We start from the raw sequence: 16,538 nt of genomic DNA on the forward strand, positions 1-16,538 counted from the left end.
TCCTATCTGAATCATGACAGTTTAGTTTTGACTAGACTGACCCATTAAACCCTGCAAAGGTGTTAAACACATAATTAACGCCCTGCATGGAGCTTCAAGAACTGCAGAGTTGAACACAGCCTGCAATTGGTGGAGATATGAGACTACCGCTGCTAATTGGTTTACAGGCTTTTTCCTATTTGGGATCTACAGTTGTCTGTGGCTCCTGAGCAAAACACTAACTATGTATTTAGACCCTTTGAAGGGTATTAAACACAGAGCATGCAATTTTTTGCCATAGAATGTCCCTTTAATAATCAACCTACATTACAAAATGGTCTTTACTACATATAGTTTTATATAACATTTTTACATTTTGAGCTTTAGTGTCCTTTTAAAGGTTGAATAAAAGAACAAATATAACTGTCCTGAGGATGCTATAGTATAATTCAGTAAGGCTGCGTTATGGTTATGGTGACTGAGTTTATAATTATATGGAATGGTTTATTTAGGATCCTAAAAGTAAAAACCCTCAAAATTAAAACGTGTTTTCTTTAGAAAAGAATTACATTTAGAATTGAAATAGCAAAATTCTGAATCAAACCAGGGTAATCTTGAAAATGTACATTGTATTCATCTTCACTTAAGCTCATTATCAGTTGAGGCTGTATTTTTATATTAAAATATATTATAGCAAGAAACAAGTCCATGCCATGAGTTTGTAATCTCACACTCCTGTTGTAGTCGTCGTACTAGTAATGTCTCATAAACTTGTAATGGCAAAACATAGAATAATATGCTTGTATAATTGTTTTCACAATAAATCCAATTTACTCAAAGTAAACAGGTAATTATGATTGATTTAACATACCTTTCAGAGACTTTCAAATATCAAAATGGCAAAATATAGCCAAAAGATGCCGACCCTAACCAGTTATTAAAGTGATCCTATGCCGCATGAAAAATATTGCCTATCCAAACAGGTCTTTTAAATCGTTGCTAGCTGAGGTGCTACTTTTCATAGTGCTTGTTGGCTGAGAAAAACTCTGAGGGTTGAAAAATGGGTTAGATTGTGTACCAAAGCCAGCTTGTCCCATCAAGTTTGTTTGTGGTATTGGCCCACTCATGTTTTGGGCAGCTTGTGGTGGTACATATTGGTTAAGCCATACATTTTGTTGCTGTGACATTTGGTTAATGCTCACTTTGGGTTTTTGAGGGCCAAAAAGATTATCAAGAGATGGTATGTTGGTAGTGGGTTTGCTGTGCTGGTTCTGTTGCAACATTCCAGGTGGGCTGCTCAGTGAATTGAAGTTTTGGGTATTTGACGACATTGGAGTAATTTTGGTCATTCCAAAAGAGCCTGACCCACTGAAGAAATTCTGGTTTGGATTTGCAACCCCCATGCTGAATCCAGAGGAGGGAAAGCTCATATTTGAGTTAAATCCATTCTGCACATTTCGGTTTCCACTCATGTTGTCAACTGGTGCTGGAAATCCAATGTTTCCAGACATGCTTGTGATGGGGGGAAATCCACCAGAAGCTCCTTTAGAGTTACTAACAGAAAGGTTGGTCAAAGATGACATGTTTTCCATCAGTGTTGAGGTTAAATCCTTAGTCTGCAAAACAGAATGGTATTCCGATTTGAAAGCTAATAAACAATTAGTATAATTTAAGTAATAAGAAAAACTTTAATTATTATAAACACATTTCTATAAAAACACAAACTTCTGGCTCCAAAAATGTTATTGATTCTGAGGTTTGATATCAAATGTGTCAACAATAAAATGTTAGTCCATGTTCGTTTCTACAGGACTAAATAAAGCTGAAAGTATGCTTCACAAAAAAAATAATAAACATAACTGTAAAACACCAGAACAAGGGTTCATCATTTCCTGTTAAGTAGTACCAGGTTCAGGAGTGATTTGCAGAAGCACTTATTTACAAAAAGCGTGTGTTTATTGAAGATAAACACTATGGCGGATCTTAAAGATAAGCATAAAGTTAACCAATGAACTAATTAAACAGATAGTAAAGCCAAATTAAACTTTAATGGTTTAGATAGAGCATGCCATTTTAAACAACTTTCCGATATACTTCAATTACCAAATTTACTTTGTTCTCTTGGTATATTTAGGTACGCTCTATTGCACCAGTATGGTACTCTATGGCAGCAGTGTTTTGCAACATTGTTTGTAGCAGTGTTATACATTCTTGCAAAGACATCTGCACAGTCCTAAACCCATATAAGCTTACCTATATTTACTCTAAAACCATATAAGCGTACCTATATTTACTCTAAACCCATATAAGCTTACCTATATTTACTCTAAACCCATATAAGCTTACCTATATTTACTCTAAACCCATATAAGCTTACCTATATTTACTCTAAACCGATATAAGCTTACCTATATTTATTCTAAACCCATTTAAGCTTACCTATATTTACTCTAAAACCCCAAAAAAACATAATTTATGTAAGAACTTACCTGATAAATTCATTTCTTTCATATTAGCAAGAGTCCATGAGCTAGTGACGTATGGGATATACATTCCTACCAGGAGGGGCAAAGTTTCCCAAACCTCAAAATGCCTATAAATACACCCCTCACCACACCCACAATTCAGTTTAACGAATAGCCAAGAAGTGGGGTGATAAGAAAAAAGTGCGAAAGCATATAAAATAAGGAATTGGAATAATTGTGCTTTATACAAAAAAATCATAACCACCACAAAAAAGGGCGGGCCTCATGGACTCTTGCTAATATGAAAGAAATGAATTTATCAGGTAAGTTCTTACATAAATTATGTTTTCTTTCATGTAATTAGCAAGAGTCCATGAGCTAGTGACGTATGGGATAATGATTACCCAAGATGTGGATCTTTCCACGCAAGAGTCACTAGAGAGGGAGGGATAAAATAAAGACAGCCAATTCCTGCTGAAAATAATCCACACCCAAAATAAAGTTTAATGAAAAACATAAGCAGAAGATTCAAACTGAAACCGCTGCCTGAAGTACTTTTCTACCAAAAACTGCTTCAGAAGAAGAAAATACATCAAAATGGTAGAATTTAGTAAAAGTATGCAAAGAGGACCAAGTTGCTGCTTTGCAAATCTGATCAACCGAAGCTTCATTCCTAAACGCCCAGGAAGTAGAAACTGACCTAGTAGAATGAGCTGTAATCCTTTGAGGCGGAGTTTTACCCGACTCGACATAGGCAAGATGAATTAAAGATTTCAACCAAGATGCCAAAGAAATGGCAGAAGCTTTCTGGCCTTTTCTAGAACCTGAAAAGATAACAAATAGACTAGAAGTCTTTCGGAAAGACTTAGTAGCTTCAACATAATATTTCAAAGCTCTAACAACATCCAAATAATGCAACGATTTCTCCTTAGAATTCTTAGGATTAGGACATAATGAAGGAACCACAATTTCTCTACTAATGTTGTTGGAATTCACAACTTTAGGTAAAAATTCAAAAGAAGTTCGCAACACCGCCTTATCCTGATAAAAAATCAGAAAAGGAGACTCACAAGAAAGAGCAGATAATTCAGAGACTCTTCTGGCAGAAGAGATTGCCAAAAGAAACAAAACTTTCCAAGAAAGTAATTTAATGTCCAATGAATGCATAGGTTCAAACGGAGGAGCTTGAAGAGCCCCCAGAACCAAATTCAAACTCCAAGGAGGAGAAATTGACTTAATGACAGGTTTTATACGAACCAAAGCTTTTACAAAACAATGAATATCAGGAAGATTAGCAATCTTTCTGTGAAAAAGAACAGAAAGAGCAGAGATTTGTCCTTTCAAAGAACTTGCGGATAAACCTTTATCTAAACCATCCTGAAGAAACTGTAAAATTCTCGGAATTCTAAAAGAATGCCAAGAAAAATGATGAGAAAGACACCAGGAAATATAAGTCTTCCAGACTCTATAATATATCTCTCTGGATACAGATTTACGAGCCTGTAACATAGTATTAATCACAGAGTCAGAGAAACCTCTTTGACCAAGAATCAAGCGTTCAATCTCCATACCTTTAAATTTAAGGATTTGAGATCCTGATGGAAAAAAGGACCTTGCGACAGAAGGTCTGGTCGTAGCGGAAGAGTCCACGGATGGCAAGAGGCTATCCGGACAAGATCCGCATACCAAAACCTGTGAGGCCATGCCGGAGCTACCAGCAGAACAAACGAGCATTCCTTCAGAATCTTGGAGATTACTCTTGGAAGAAGAACTAGAGGCGGAAAGATATAGGCAGGATGATACTTCCAAGGAAGTGATAATGCATCCACTGCTTCCGCCTGAGGATCCCGGGATCTGGACAGATACCTGGGAAGTTTCTTGTTTAGATGAGACGCCATCAGATCTATTTCTGGAAGCTCCCACATTTGAACAATCTGAAGAAATACCTCTGGGTGAAGAGACCATTCGCCCGGATGCAACGTTTGGCGACTGAGATAATCCGCTTCCCAATTGTCTATACCTGGGATATGAACCGCAGAGATTAGACAGGAGCTGGATTCCGCCCAAACCAAAATTCGAGATACTTCTTTCATAGCCAGAGGACTGTGAGTCCCTCCTTGATGATTGATGTATGCCACAGTTGTGACATTGTCTGTCTGAAAACAAATGAACGATTCTCTCTTCAGAAGAGGCCAAGACTGAAGAGCTCTGAAAATTGCACGGAGTTCCAAAATATTGATCGGTAATCTCACCTCCTGAGATTCCCAAACTCCTTGTGCCGTCAGAGATCCCCACACAGCTCCCCAACCTGTGAGACTTGCATCTGTTGAAATTACAGTCCAGGTCGGAAGCACAAAAGAAGCCCCCTGAATTAAACGATGGTGATCTGTCCACCACGTTAGAGAGTGTCGTACAATCGGTTTTAAAGATATTAATTGAGATATCTTTGTGTAATCCTTGCACCATTGATTCAGCATACAGAGCTGAAGAGGTCGCATGTGAAAACGAGCAAAGGGGATCGCGTCCGATGCAGCAGTCATAAGACCTAGAATTTCCATGCATAAGGCTACCGAAGGGAATGATTGTGACTGAAGGTTTCGACAAGCTGAAATCAATTTTAGACGTCTCTTGTCTGTTAAAGACAGAGTCATGGACACTGAATCTATCTGGAAACCCAGAAAGGTTACCCTTGTCTGAGGAATCAATGAACTTTTTGGTGAATTGATCCTCCAACCATGATCTTGAAGAAACAACACAAGTCGATTCGTATGAGATTCTGCTAAATGTAAAGACTGAGCAAGTACCAAGATATCGTCCAAATAAGGAAATACCACAATACCCTGTTCTCTGATTACAGACAGAAGGGCACCGAGAACCTTTGTAAAAATTCTTGGAGCTGTAGCTAGGCCAAACGGCAGAGCCACAAACTGGTAATGCTTGTCCAGAAAAGAGAATCTCAGGAACTGATAACGATCTGGATGAATCGGAATATGCAGATATGCATCCTGTAAATCTATTGTGGACATATAATGCCCTTGCTGAACAAAAGGCAAGATAGTCCTTACAGTTACCATTTTGAACGTTGGTATACTTACATAACGATTCAATATTTTTAGATCCAGAACTGGTCTGAAGGAATTCTCCTTCTTTGGTACAATGAAGAGATTTGAATAAAACCCCATCCCCTGTTCCAGAACTGGAACTGGCATAATTACTCCAGCCAACTCTAGATCTGAAACACAATTCAGAAATGCTTGAGCTTTCACTGGATTTACTGGGATACGGGAAAGAAAAAATCTCTTTGCAGGAGGTCTCATCTTGAAACCAATTCTGTACCCTTCTGAAACAATGTTCTGAATCCAAAGATTGTGAACAGAATTGATCCAAATTTCTATGAAAAAACGTAACCTGCCCCCTACCAGCTGAGCTGGAATGAGGGCCGCACCTTCATGTGGACTTAGAAGCTGGCTTTGCCTTTCTAAAAGGCTTGGATTTATTCCAGACTGGAGATGGTTTCCAAACTGAAACTGCTCCTGAGGATGAAGGATCAGGCTTTTGTTCTTTGTTGAAACGAAAGGAACGAAAACAATTATTAGCCCTGTTTTTACCCTTAGATTTTCTATCCTGTGGTAAAAAAGTTCCTTTCCCACCAGTAACAGTTGAGATAATAGAATCCAACTGAGAACCAAATAATTTGTTACCCTGGAAAGAAATGGAAAGTAGAGTTGATTTAGAAGCCATATCAGCATTCCAAGTTTTAAGCCATAAAGCTCTTCTAGCTAAGATAGCTAGAGACATAAACCTGACATCAACTCTGATAATATCAAAAATGGCATCACAGATAAAATTATTAGCATGTTGAAGAAGAATAATAATATTATGAGAATCATTATCTGTTACTTGTTGCGCTAAAGTTTCCAACCAAAAAGTTGAAGCTGCAGCAACATCAGCCAATGATATAGCAGGTCTAAGAAGATTACCTGAACACAGATAAGCTTTTCTTAGAAAGGATTCAATTTTCCTATCTAAAGGATCCTTAAACGAAGTACCATCTGACGTAGGAATAGTAGTACGTTTAGCAAGGGTAGAAATAGCCCCATCAACTCTAGGGATTTTGTCCCAAAATTCTAATCTGTCAGACGGCACATGATATAATTGCTTAAAACGTTTAGAAGGAGTAAATGAATTACCCAATTTATCCCATTCTCTGGAAATTACTTCAGAAATAGCATTAGGAACAGGAAAAACTTCTGGAATAACCACAGGAGATTTAAAGACCTTATCTAAACGTTTAGAATTAGTATCAAGAGGACCAGAATCCTCGATTTCTAAAGCAATTAGTACTTCTTTAAGTAAAGAACGAATAAATTCCATTTTAAATAAATATGAAGATTTATCAGCATCAATCTCTGAGACAGAATCCTCTGAACCAGAAGAGTCATCAGAATCAGAATGATGATGTTCATTTAAAAATTCATTTGTAGAAAGAGAAGTTTTAAAAGATTTTTTATGTTTACTAGAAGGAGAAATAACAGACATAGCCTTCTTGATGGATTCAGAAACAAAATCTCTTATGTTATCAGGAACATTCTGCACCTTAGATGTTGAAGGAACTGCAACAGGCAATGGTACATTACTAAAGGAAATATTATCTGCATTAACAAGTTTGTCATGACAATTAATACAAACAACAGCCGGAGGAATAGCTACCAAAAGTTTACAGCAGATACACTTAGCTTTGGTAGTTCCAGCACTAGACAGCGATTTTCCTGAAGTATCTTCTGACTCAGATGCAACGTGAGACATCTTGCAATATGTAAGAGAAAAAACAACATATAAAGCAAAATTGATCAAATTCCTTAAATGACAGTTTCAGGAATGGGAAAAAATGCCAATAAACAAGCTTCTAGCAACCAGAAGCAAAGAAAAAATGAGACTGAAATAATGTGGAGACAAAAGCGACGCCCATATTTTTTAGCGCCAAATAAGACGCCCACATTATTTGGCGCCTAAATGCTTTTTGGCGCCAAAAATGACGCCACATCCGGAACGCCGACATTTTTGGCGCAAAAGGACGTAAAAAATGACGCAACTTCCGGCGACACGTATGACGCCGGAAACAGAAAAGATTTTTTTTTTTTTGCGACAAAAAAGTCAGCGCTAAGAATGACGCAATAAAATGAAGCATTTTCAGCCCCCGCGAGCCTAACAGCCCACAGGGAAAAAGAGCCAAATTTTTTAAGGTAAGAAAAAATGATTGATTCAAATGCATTATCCTAAATATGAAACTGACTGTCTGAAAATAAGGAATGTTGAACATCCTGAGTCAAGGCAAATAAATGTTTGAATACATATATTTAGAACTTTATAAACAAAGTGCCCAACCATAGCTTAGAGTGTCACAGAAAATAAGATTTACTTACCCCAGGACACTCATCTACATGTTTGTAGAAAGCCAAACCAGTACTGAAACGAAAATCAGCAGAGGTAATGGTATATAAATAAGAGTATATCGTCGATCTGAAAAGGGAGGTAAGAGATGAATCTCTACGACCGATAACAGAGAACCTATGAAATAGACCACGTAGAAGGAGATCACTGCATTCAAAATAGGCAATACTCTCCTCACATCCCTCTGACATTCACTGCACGCTGAGAGGAAAACCGGGCTCCAACTTGCTGCGGAGCGCATATCGACGTAGAATCTAGCACAAACTTACTTCACCACCTCCATAGGAGGCAAAGTTTGTAAAACTGAATTGTGGGTGTGGTGAGGGGTGTATTTATAGGCATTTTGAGGTTTGGGAAACTTTACCCCTCCTGGTAGGAATGTATATCCCATATGTCACTAGCTCATGGACTCTTGCTAATTACATGAAAGAAATACCTATATTTACTCTAAACCCATATAAGCTTACCTATATTTACTCTAAACCCATATAAGCTTACCTATATTTACTCTAAAACCATATATACGCTTACCTATATATGAACTAATTAAACAGATAGTAAAGCCAAATTAAACTTTAATGGTTTAGATAGAGCATGCCATTTTAAGCAACTTTCCGATATACTTTAATTACCAAATTTACTTTGTTCTCTTGGTATCTTTAGATACGCTCTATTGCACAAGTATGGTACTCTATGGCAGCAGTGTTTTGCAAAATTGTTTGTAGCAGTGTTATACATTCTTGCAAAGACATCTGCACAGTCCTAAACCCATATAAGCTTACCTATATTTACTCTAAACCCATATAAGCGTACCTATATTTACTCTAAACCAATATAAGCTTACCTATATTTACTCTAAACCGATATAAGCTTACCTATATTTACTCTAAACCTATAAAAGCTTACCTATATTTACTCTAAACCCATATAAGATTACCTATATTTACTCTAAACCCATTTAAGCTTACCTATATTTACTCTAAACCCAAAAAAATGACCTATATTTACTCTAAACCCATATAAGCTTACCTATATTTACTCTAAGCCCATATAAGCTTACCTATATTTACGCTAAACCCATATAAGCTTACCTATATTTACTCTAAACTCATATAAGTTTACCTATATTTACTCTAAACCGATATAAGCTTACCTATATTTACTCTAAACCCATATAAGTTTACCTATATTTACTCAAAACCCATATAAGCGTACCTATATTTACTCTAAACCCATATAAGCGTACCTATATTTACTCTAAACCCATATAAGCTTACCTATATTTACTCTAAACCGATATAAGCTTACCTATATTTACTCTAAACCCATATAAGATTACCTATATTTACTCTAAACCCATTTAAGCTTACCTATATTTACTCTAAAACCATTTAAGCTTACCTATATTTACTCTAAACTCAAAAAAAAATTACCTATATTTACTCTAAACCCATATAAGATTACCTATATTTACTCTAAACCCATTTAAGCTTACCTATATTTACTCTAAACCCATATAAGCTTACCTATATTTACTGTAAACCCATTTAAGCTTACCTATATTTACTCTAAACCCATATAAGCTTATCTATATTTACTCTAAACCGATATAAGCTTACCTATATTTACTCTGAAACCCATATAAGATTACCTATATTTACTCTAAACCCATTTAAGCTTACCTATATTTACTCTAAACCCCCCAAAAATGGCCTATATTTACTCTAAACCCATATAAGCTGAATGGGTTTTTGCTTGTGTTTAGTTTTATTACTGACAGAAAGCAAGAGACTTACCTGCTTCACAGGTGCAACAGGCGTCAGTGAATTAGGAGTAAGAGGTTGTTGACTTTTAAGCTTTTGTACTTGTTCCTGATCTTTAGCAAGCTTTTGCTTCTCTTCCATTGTAAGTGACACCTTTTGCTATTAAACAAACATATAATCATGCACAAGTAATTAAAGATAATCACACATATCCTAAAGCTAGAATTATCATTTTTGATAAAGGCAAGGCAACATTTATTGAAGTCACATAATTAAAAACATTACAGTTTTCTGTTTCTCTGCATAGACATCATCCAAATGGGGGTTATCAATACTTTTTTTGCTGTACTACAAGTTAACTGAGACTTAGCATTTAAAGTTTCTATGGACAGAAACTGTGGACAATTCTTACTTGGTATTCTTACTAGGTAAGGTAAAGCTTTCAATTATGATGGATAGATTATTATAAATAGTGTTATTTGATTTCCAGAAATTTGCTATAGATTCTTATGTGAAAAAAAAACTACTTAAAAATTAAATTATATGACAGGTTTTACTGGCAAAATAGATTAGTTGTAATATGGTCCCCAAAAATTAAATTCACATTATGTGGCAAATTATCTCTTTCATGTTCATTGCAAAACAAAAAGAAATCTCCATACCACATATCCTATGAGTTTAACTACCAAAATAAAATAAAAAAAGATTTCAAATAAACCCACAAACCAAATCAATTTTACTAAATGTCAGGATGAAATTGATTAAAATTTGCATTCATATAATTGTAAGTCTTTGTGTTATTTTTATATTAGAGTATATCCTCAAATGTGCACTGATGAATTAGTCCCCATATTCCTATTAAGCTCCAAAGAATGTTAGTTGTGGTTTAAATACCATAACCTTGCTGTTACATAGAAGTGGGGGGTCCAACAAAGGAAAGTAAAAAAGATCTATCACAGATGTGTGTGTCTAGTGATCTGTGCTAATCACATAATCATGAGTAAGAAAAGAGAGATTGAAGCTGGATACATGACCCCTTCTATTAGACCAAATATGTCTAACAAAAGCTCATGGGGCCATTATTCAGCTCTCCAAAGTATTGTTACTGGTTCTCAACGCCTCTAAACTGGGAAAAAAAATCTGAAGGAGTTATAATTTATAGATACTAGGGATATTCTATGTATGTTTTTCTTCATTTGTCTAATAACACAGGTACATAAGTTCACCATGTTCCTAGCCATCTGTGTATGCCAGAATAAAAATGAAGCTGTAATTCATAATGAGCCTTGCAAGACGCACTGTAGGTAAAATTTTTACCCATAAATACTAACCTTTGCTTGTTGCTTTTGCACATTTCCATTTTCTTGCTTTTCACTGCTACCAGTTAGAAAATCTTGTCCAATGTTGTTAAATATTGTGTCTGTCTATTAAAGAACAAATGCAAAAATAGGTTTTTAAACAGCTGAAAATATACCAATTACATTTAGTCACTATAAAAGGGGGTCTAAATGTATTATATATATATATATAAAAGGGGGTCTAAATGTATTATATATATATATATAAAAGATCAGGATTGATGCAATAGATAACAACCAAGTAACATTATCATCACAAAGGTAATTGGGCAATTGAAGATCAGATCCCCTTTGTCAAAAATATTTATAAGTTTTGTTTATAGTAAATAGATCACTAAAATTCACATATAAACAATTTATTTATAAAAAAAATCTGATGCTTCTGTTCGTTTGCCAATAATTACCCTTAATTATAAGCTCCCAAAGATATTCCATAAACTGAATAAAGAGAAAAACTAATAAACAACATATAAATATTATGTTTATTCTTATTTGTAAGTTTCTCTTTACCTGATTATTTGTCTTGTTTGATTGCTGTTCTGTAGTTTGATTCAATTGATTTGAGATATCCAAGGATCTGGGAAATAAAGAAAAATTCCTAAATACACAAAACACTGGAGCCTATGATAATGGCACAGGTCCTAAAATGTACAATATCTTTTTATATGTAAAACTATTTTTCCCATATTTCCCTCCATTTTCACCACAGAAAGCTTTCCCCCTTTTTCCCCCTTTATACCTAAAAGAATCATTTTGAAAAATTTCACCTAACAGTTCTCTTTTTTTTATTCCAAGCCACAAAACAATGTGTTCTTCTGTTAAATTAAAATGACATCCATGGGGGGCGGAGCCTATAGCTGAAGCGGCAGGATGCATCTGAGAGGAGCTCCTGACTTTGATCGCTTTTAATAGCTACTAACTACAGATATCCTTCAAAAATTGAGTAATTTTATACTGTATAATAACCTGAAGAGGATTGAAGATCAGATCCATATCAAGATCGCTGACCGCCTATGCTCTTCAGCTGAGTTGTGTAGTGATCTCCATTGCTTGCAAGGCCTATCATCTGCGTGACCAGGGCTGCCGCATTATAACCTCCCCCAGGAAACTGGGTTACTAGGCAGATATCTAACGCTGCCCCAAAAATCTCTAAGAAGGGGTGATATTACTGGACCTACATACAAGTAAAGTCGAACAGTCCAAATGGAGTCTTACGCCAGCTTGATACTGGGAGCTGTGACTAACCTGCTCAATGAGCACTACGAAAAGCTGCTGCATGTGTGGTCTGCTGAATGGCATAGTCTCCGTACATTCACACGTCAAATTGGTAATCGGAGCACTATAGCCAAAGAATCAGCTGAGAAGGACAGCGGAGGAAATGAAACTCAAGTGGCAGAATTTAAAATGCAGCACAGCCATCTACAGCCTATTTCCAGCATGGTCGAGAATGCCCGGCGCAGTGTACCGCCACAAGAGGATTTCCACATTAAGCACCGGGAAGCTCACCAATGCTACCAGAGTCATACGACTCCTAAAGTTACAGCCTCATTAGCAGCTCCCGGGCTCGGGAGATCGCCTGTAATGATTCAGCAGCCAGCATGGGTGGAAGTGGCAGGTCACCCGACGCGAAAGGAAACATCATACTGTGATCCGGTGGCGACCGGTGCTCTTCAACTTATTGAAGTGTTCTTGCTGGCCCGTAAAGGGGTGACTATGAGAACATATACCTACCCATCCTCAGAGAGCCAGATGCAAATGGGAGAGTGTTTCCGATGCCTCCCTCTCCTCCAGTACTCAGGCCATAGTTCATGTTATGAGCTGAGGCCGGGGAGCTCTGTGGTCCCGGCCCACATTGTGGATGCCTATGATGTCGGGAGGTCCGCTTGTTTCTTAGGCCCACTAGAGAAGAAGCTGTGCAACCTAATCCTTTTCTGCCTACCAATAAATGGGGAGTCTGCAGCAAACCTTACAGCGTTCTGGGCGGAGATCCGATCTGGTGCACGGAGACCATGCCTTGCCCTGTCTCTGGGAGAAAGCACTGATAGAATTAGTCTTATGTGGTGTTCCGGCATAGGATGATGTTTTACGGCTCATGTGCACAACAGAGATACGGAGGACTATGCAAGAGAAGTGTCTTAGTATCTCTTGAGCTGCATGCAGATGAACGCTGGAACTGCTCCGTTATAACTATCCCGCTATGGGAACTTTCTACCTTACAGTTACGCTCAATTTTCTGGTATAAAGTTAACACTCAGGAACTCTAATGGCGTCTCTAAAGCCTGAATTTTGAGGGACTGTAACTGTTTGGACACTTCAACCAGTTTTAAGTTAGTTTATGTAACTATGGCTATCTTCATACATATACATATCTCCCCCCCCCCCCTGTATACAATAGCAGTTTATTTGGCTTGCTGTTTTGTTTCTCCACATTGTTTACGCAGCTTCTATGATACTTTTACTTTTTCCTGAAAATCTATATATTGCCTCGTATTCATTAATCACAGAGACCAGTTGATAAATATCTCCTGGGTGTTTGAGTGGTTAAAAATGTACTTTACAGGATTATGCATGAATATTTTGTTCACTTACTTGCCCGGCTGGTTAGGGCTTGTGTTTAATGGCAATACTGGAGACTACAGTAAATCATTTTCTATCCCTATATGCCCAATGTTTACAGCTCATATAGCCAATACCATTTTTCTCTAGGGTAAACATAACCATGGGCACGGAGTGTTTCAACTTATCAATGGCATTCTAGAGATTAGTTATGGAGAAGGCGATATCCTTATATACATGACCATTAGTGCTAGCTATAGGCAATTTAAAGACACCAGAGGTTCCTCAAAACTCTTTGCATACATATTTAAATTGACCTCTTAGCTTGATGTTAGTTTTCTTAACTGTGTAGCCATTCTAAGTTTGTACTCCTTACTTATATGTCTCATTCCCCCAATGCTATATGTAATGACTGGAGTAATGAGACAACACTTCTTTAAAAGGCTATCCATAAACTCCCTGCAGTGGATTTTAAAATGCATATATAGCACTATGAGCTGATATCCTAATTTACAAGACCCTGGATATTGCATAAAAGAAGTGACCCTGATGTGCCACCCGCAGGCTGAACTCCTGCAGTATACATGCTGGCTCATAGCGACGCCCAAGTTCATTAGGTGATGTCTATACTTGCCACCTCTGCCAATATATCAATACTCCTTTATATCCCAAAAAAATTTACGCATACCATCTTAGGTAGTTACTATCGCATGCATTCCTGTGTAAATTAAACTGACCATTTTATGTGTTTGCTATGTGCGTTATATGTGTTTATGCTTGGTTTTATATAGGCCCAAAAGTGGTCTTATATTCTCTACCTTCTGTTGCTTAGTCTTATAAGTGATTAGGGGTCCAAGAGTGGCCCACCCAGTTTCAAACAGAAGGTCTTTTTTTTTTTTTTTATAAATAAAGAGGTTTCGGATATTATTGTATGTGATATTCTTGATTGCTATAAATCTAGATTTATTTGTACCAGTCTATATCTATGATACAGGTATATAATATTTTTTAGTTCTCATTTATACTGAAACATAAGTATGGAATTTGTAATCAATCTAACCATCTCCTTTATGTTTTTTCTTTTAATTATGTACCGTATGTTTTAAAAAAACCTCAATAAAAATAAAATAAAAAAAAAATAATTAAAATGACATCCACCAAAGTACAGCATATGTAACTATAACCTTGTGTTGCCAGAGTTGAACTCTAGAGTTTTATACCATACACCATAATACTCTAGTATGGTGATTTTCTTCTATTTACTGGTTCATATACTACATAAAGTGCCTAAGTGTGGATTTAAGTTTTTTCTCCTAATTTTATTAACCCCAATAAAAGTTATATTTTAATTTATGCTTTTGCTGTTTTCCCATTAGTTATGCAACATTTGATACGCAAGTTGTCCTATCACCTCTCTTTATACTTGTGTATAGTTCAGATGTCAATACACAGCACCTATACCCTTTCAATTTATTAATTTGTTTGAATTAGGGATTGGTGCTAACACAACATATATAAAGTAGTGCCATTGGTATTTTTTAAATTTCAAGCTATTAATCTATTATCACACCTAGAAACATAACCCTGGACAGAGAAGATAACTCTTTGGAAAATTGATTTTCCAACCATACTTTTGAAAAAACAGCAAAAGTCTGTCGGTATGAGATACTGCTAAATGTAAAGATGGAGCCTGTACCAAGATATCGATATCGTCTAGCTAAGGATCCATCAAAACACCCTGAGCTCTTACAACCGATAAAGTCCCCAGAACTTTTGTAAAAATCTGAGAGCGGCAGCCAGACCAAACAGAAGAGCAACAAACTAAAAATGCTTGTCCAGGAATGCAAATCCTAGAAAACGATAATGATCTCTGTGAATAGGGATATGAAGAGAAGCATGTTTCAAATCTATTGTGGACATACACTGCTCTTGCTGAAGAGGAAGAATAGCGCAAATAGTTTTTATCTTAAAAGAAGGAACCCTGAGAAACTTGTTTAAAGTTTTAAAATTCAGAACAGGCCTGTAAGTTCCCTCCTTTTTGGAATCAATAAAGATGTTGGAATTAAACCCCTGATCCTGTTCTGACCTCTGAACTTGGACTATTACACCCATAGGCTCCAGATCAATGACTGACTGAAAGGAGGCTCTTGCCTTTATAGGATTCTTTGGAACATGGGAAAGAAGAAACCTTCCCCTAGGAGGTTTCAATTAGAAACTAATTATGTATTCCTGGGAAACTTTATTTAGAACCTGTTCGCACTTTCATGCTAACTTGGTAGAAGAGACAGGTTTCCTGGACTACTTAGACTTGCTCCAATTAGGATTTGGCTTCCAAGGAAATCTGGAAGAACCCTGTTTTTGAGATGAAGAATTTTGATTCCTAGATTGACAAAAAGAACGAAAATTACTAGAAGCCCTGACTTTACCCCTTGACTTCTTATCCCAAGTAAGAAAAGCTCCCTTACCTTCAGTGACAGTAGAGATAATAGCATCTAAACCAGGTCCCAAACTATACTTTTCCCTGAACAGGAAGGGACAAAGGGCTAGACTTAGAAACCATATCAGCGGACCATAATTTCGACCATATGGTTCTCCTGGTCAGAACTGCTATTGCCATATTCTTGGCATTGATTTTAAAAATGTCAACAACAGCATCACAAACAAAAGCATGAGCTGTCCTAAGGAGTTTTAACTAATTCAAATACTTTGAAAACTGCTCAGACAAACCTTCAAACCAAAGAGTAGAGGCTGCAGCAACATAAGCAATACTAATTGCAGATCTAAAAAGAAAAACCTGCATGCTGAAAAGCCTTTCTAAGGAAAGACTAACTTTCTATCCACAGGGTTTTTAAAAGAGGTAATATCCTCAAGAGGAATATTAGTCCATCTAGCCAGAGTAGAAATAGCCCCATCTAGTTTAGGAACAGTTTCCCAAAATTCTATATTAAAAGCAGACAAAGGAAACA

At 36.6% G+C, this 16,538-nt stretch overlaps 1 protein-coding gene across 2 annotated transcripts in view; it reads right to left on the reverse strand.

Annotated features, from left to right (window-relative positions):
• Positions 1 to 267: 267 nt before the first annotated feature.
• The window catches only part of SCYL2 (SCY1 like pseudokinase 2), a 158,899-nt gene continuing 142,628 nt past the window's right edge, over positions 268 to 16,538 (reverse strand). For both annotated transcript variants that reach the window (XM_053717001.1, XM_053717000.1), the window contains exons 15-18: positions 11,527 to 11,593; positions 10,990 to 11,082; positions 9,692 to 9,817; positions 268 to 1,595 (exon numbers count right to left, since the gene is read on the reverse strand). In XM_053717001.1, coding sequence (XP_053572976.1) covers positions 951 to 1,595; positions 9,692 to 9,817; positions 10,990 to 11,082; positions 11,527 to 11,593 — 931 coding nt within the window. In that variant the 3' untranslated portion in view covers positions 268 to 950. The remainder of the gene's footprint in view (positions 1,596 to 9,691; positions 9,818 to 10,989; positions 11,083 to 11,526; positions 11,594 to 16,538) is intronic.

This window comes from Bombina bombina, chromosome 6 (genome assembly GCF_027579735.1).
Source record: "Bombina bombina isolate aBomBom1 chromosome 6, aBomBom1.pri, whole genome shotgun sequence".
Classification (NCBI taxonomy): Eukaryota; Metazoa; Chordata; class Amphibia; order Anura; family Bombinatoridae; genus Bombina; species Bombina bombina.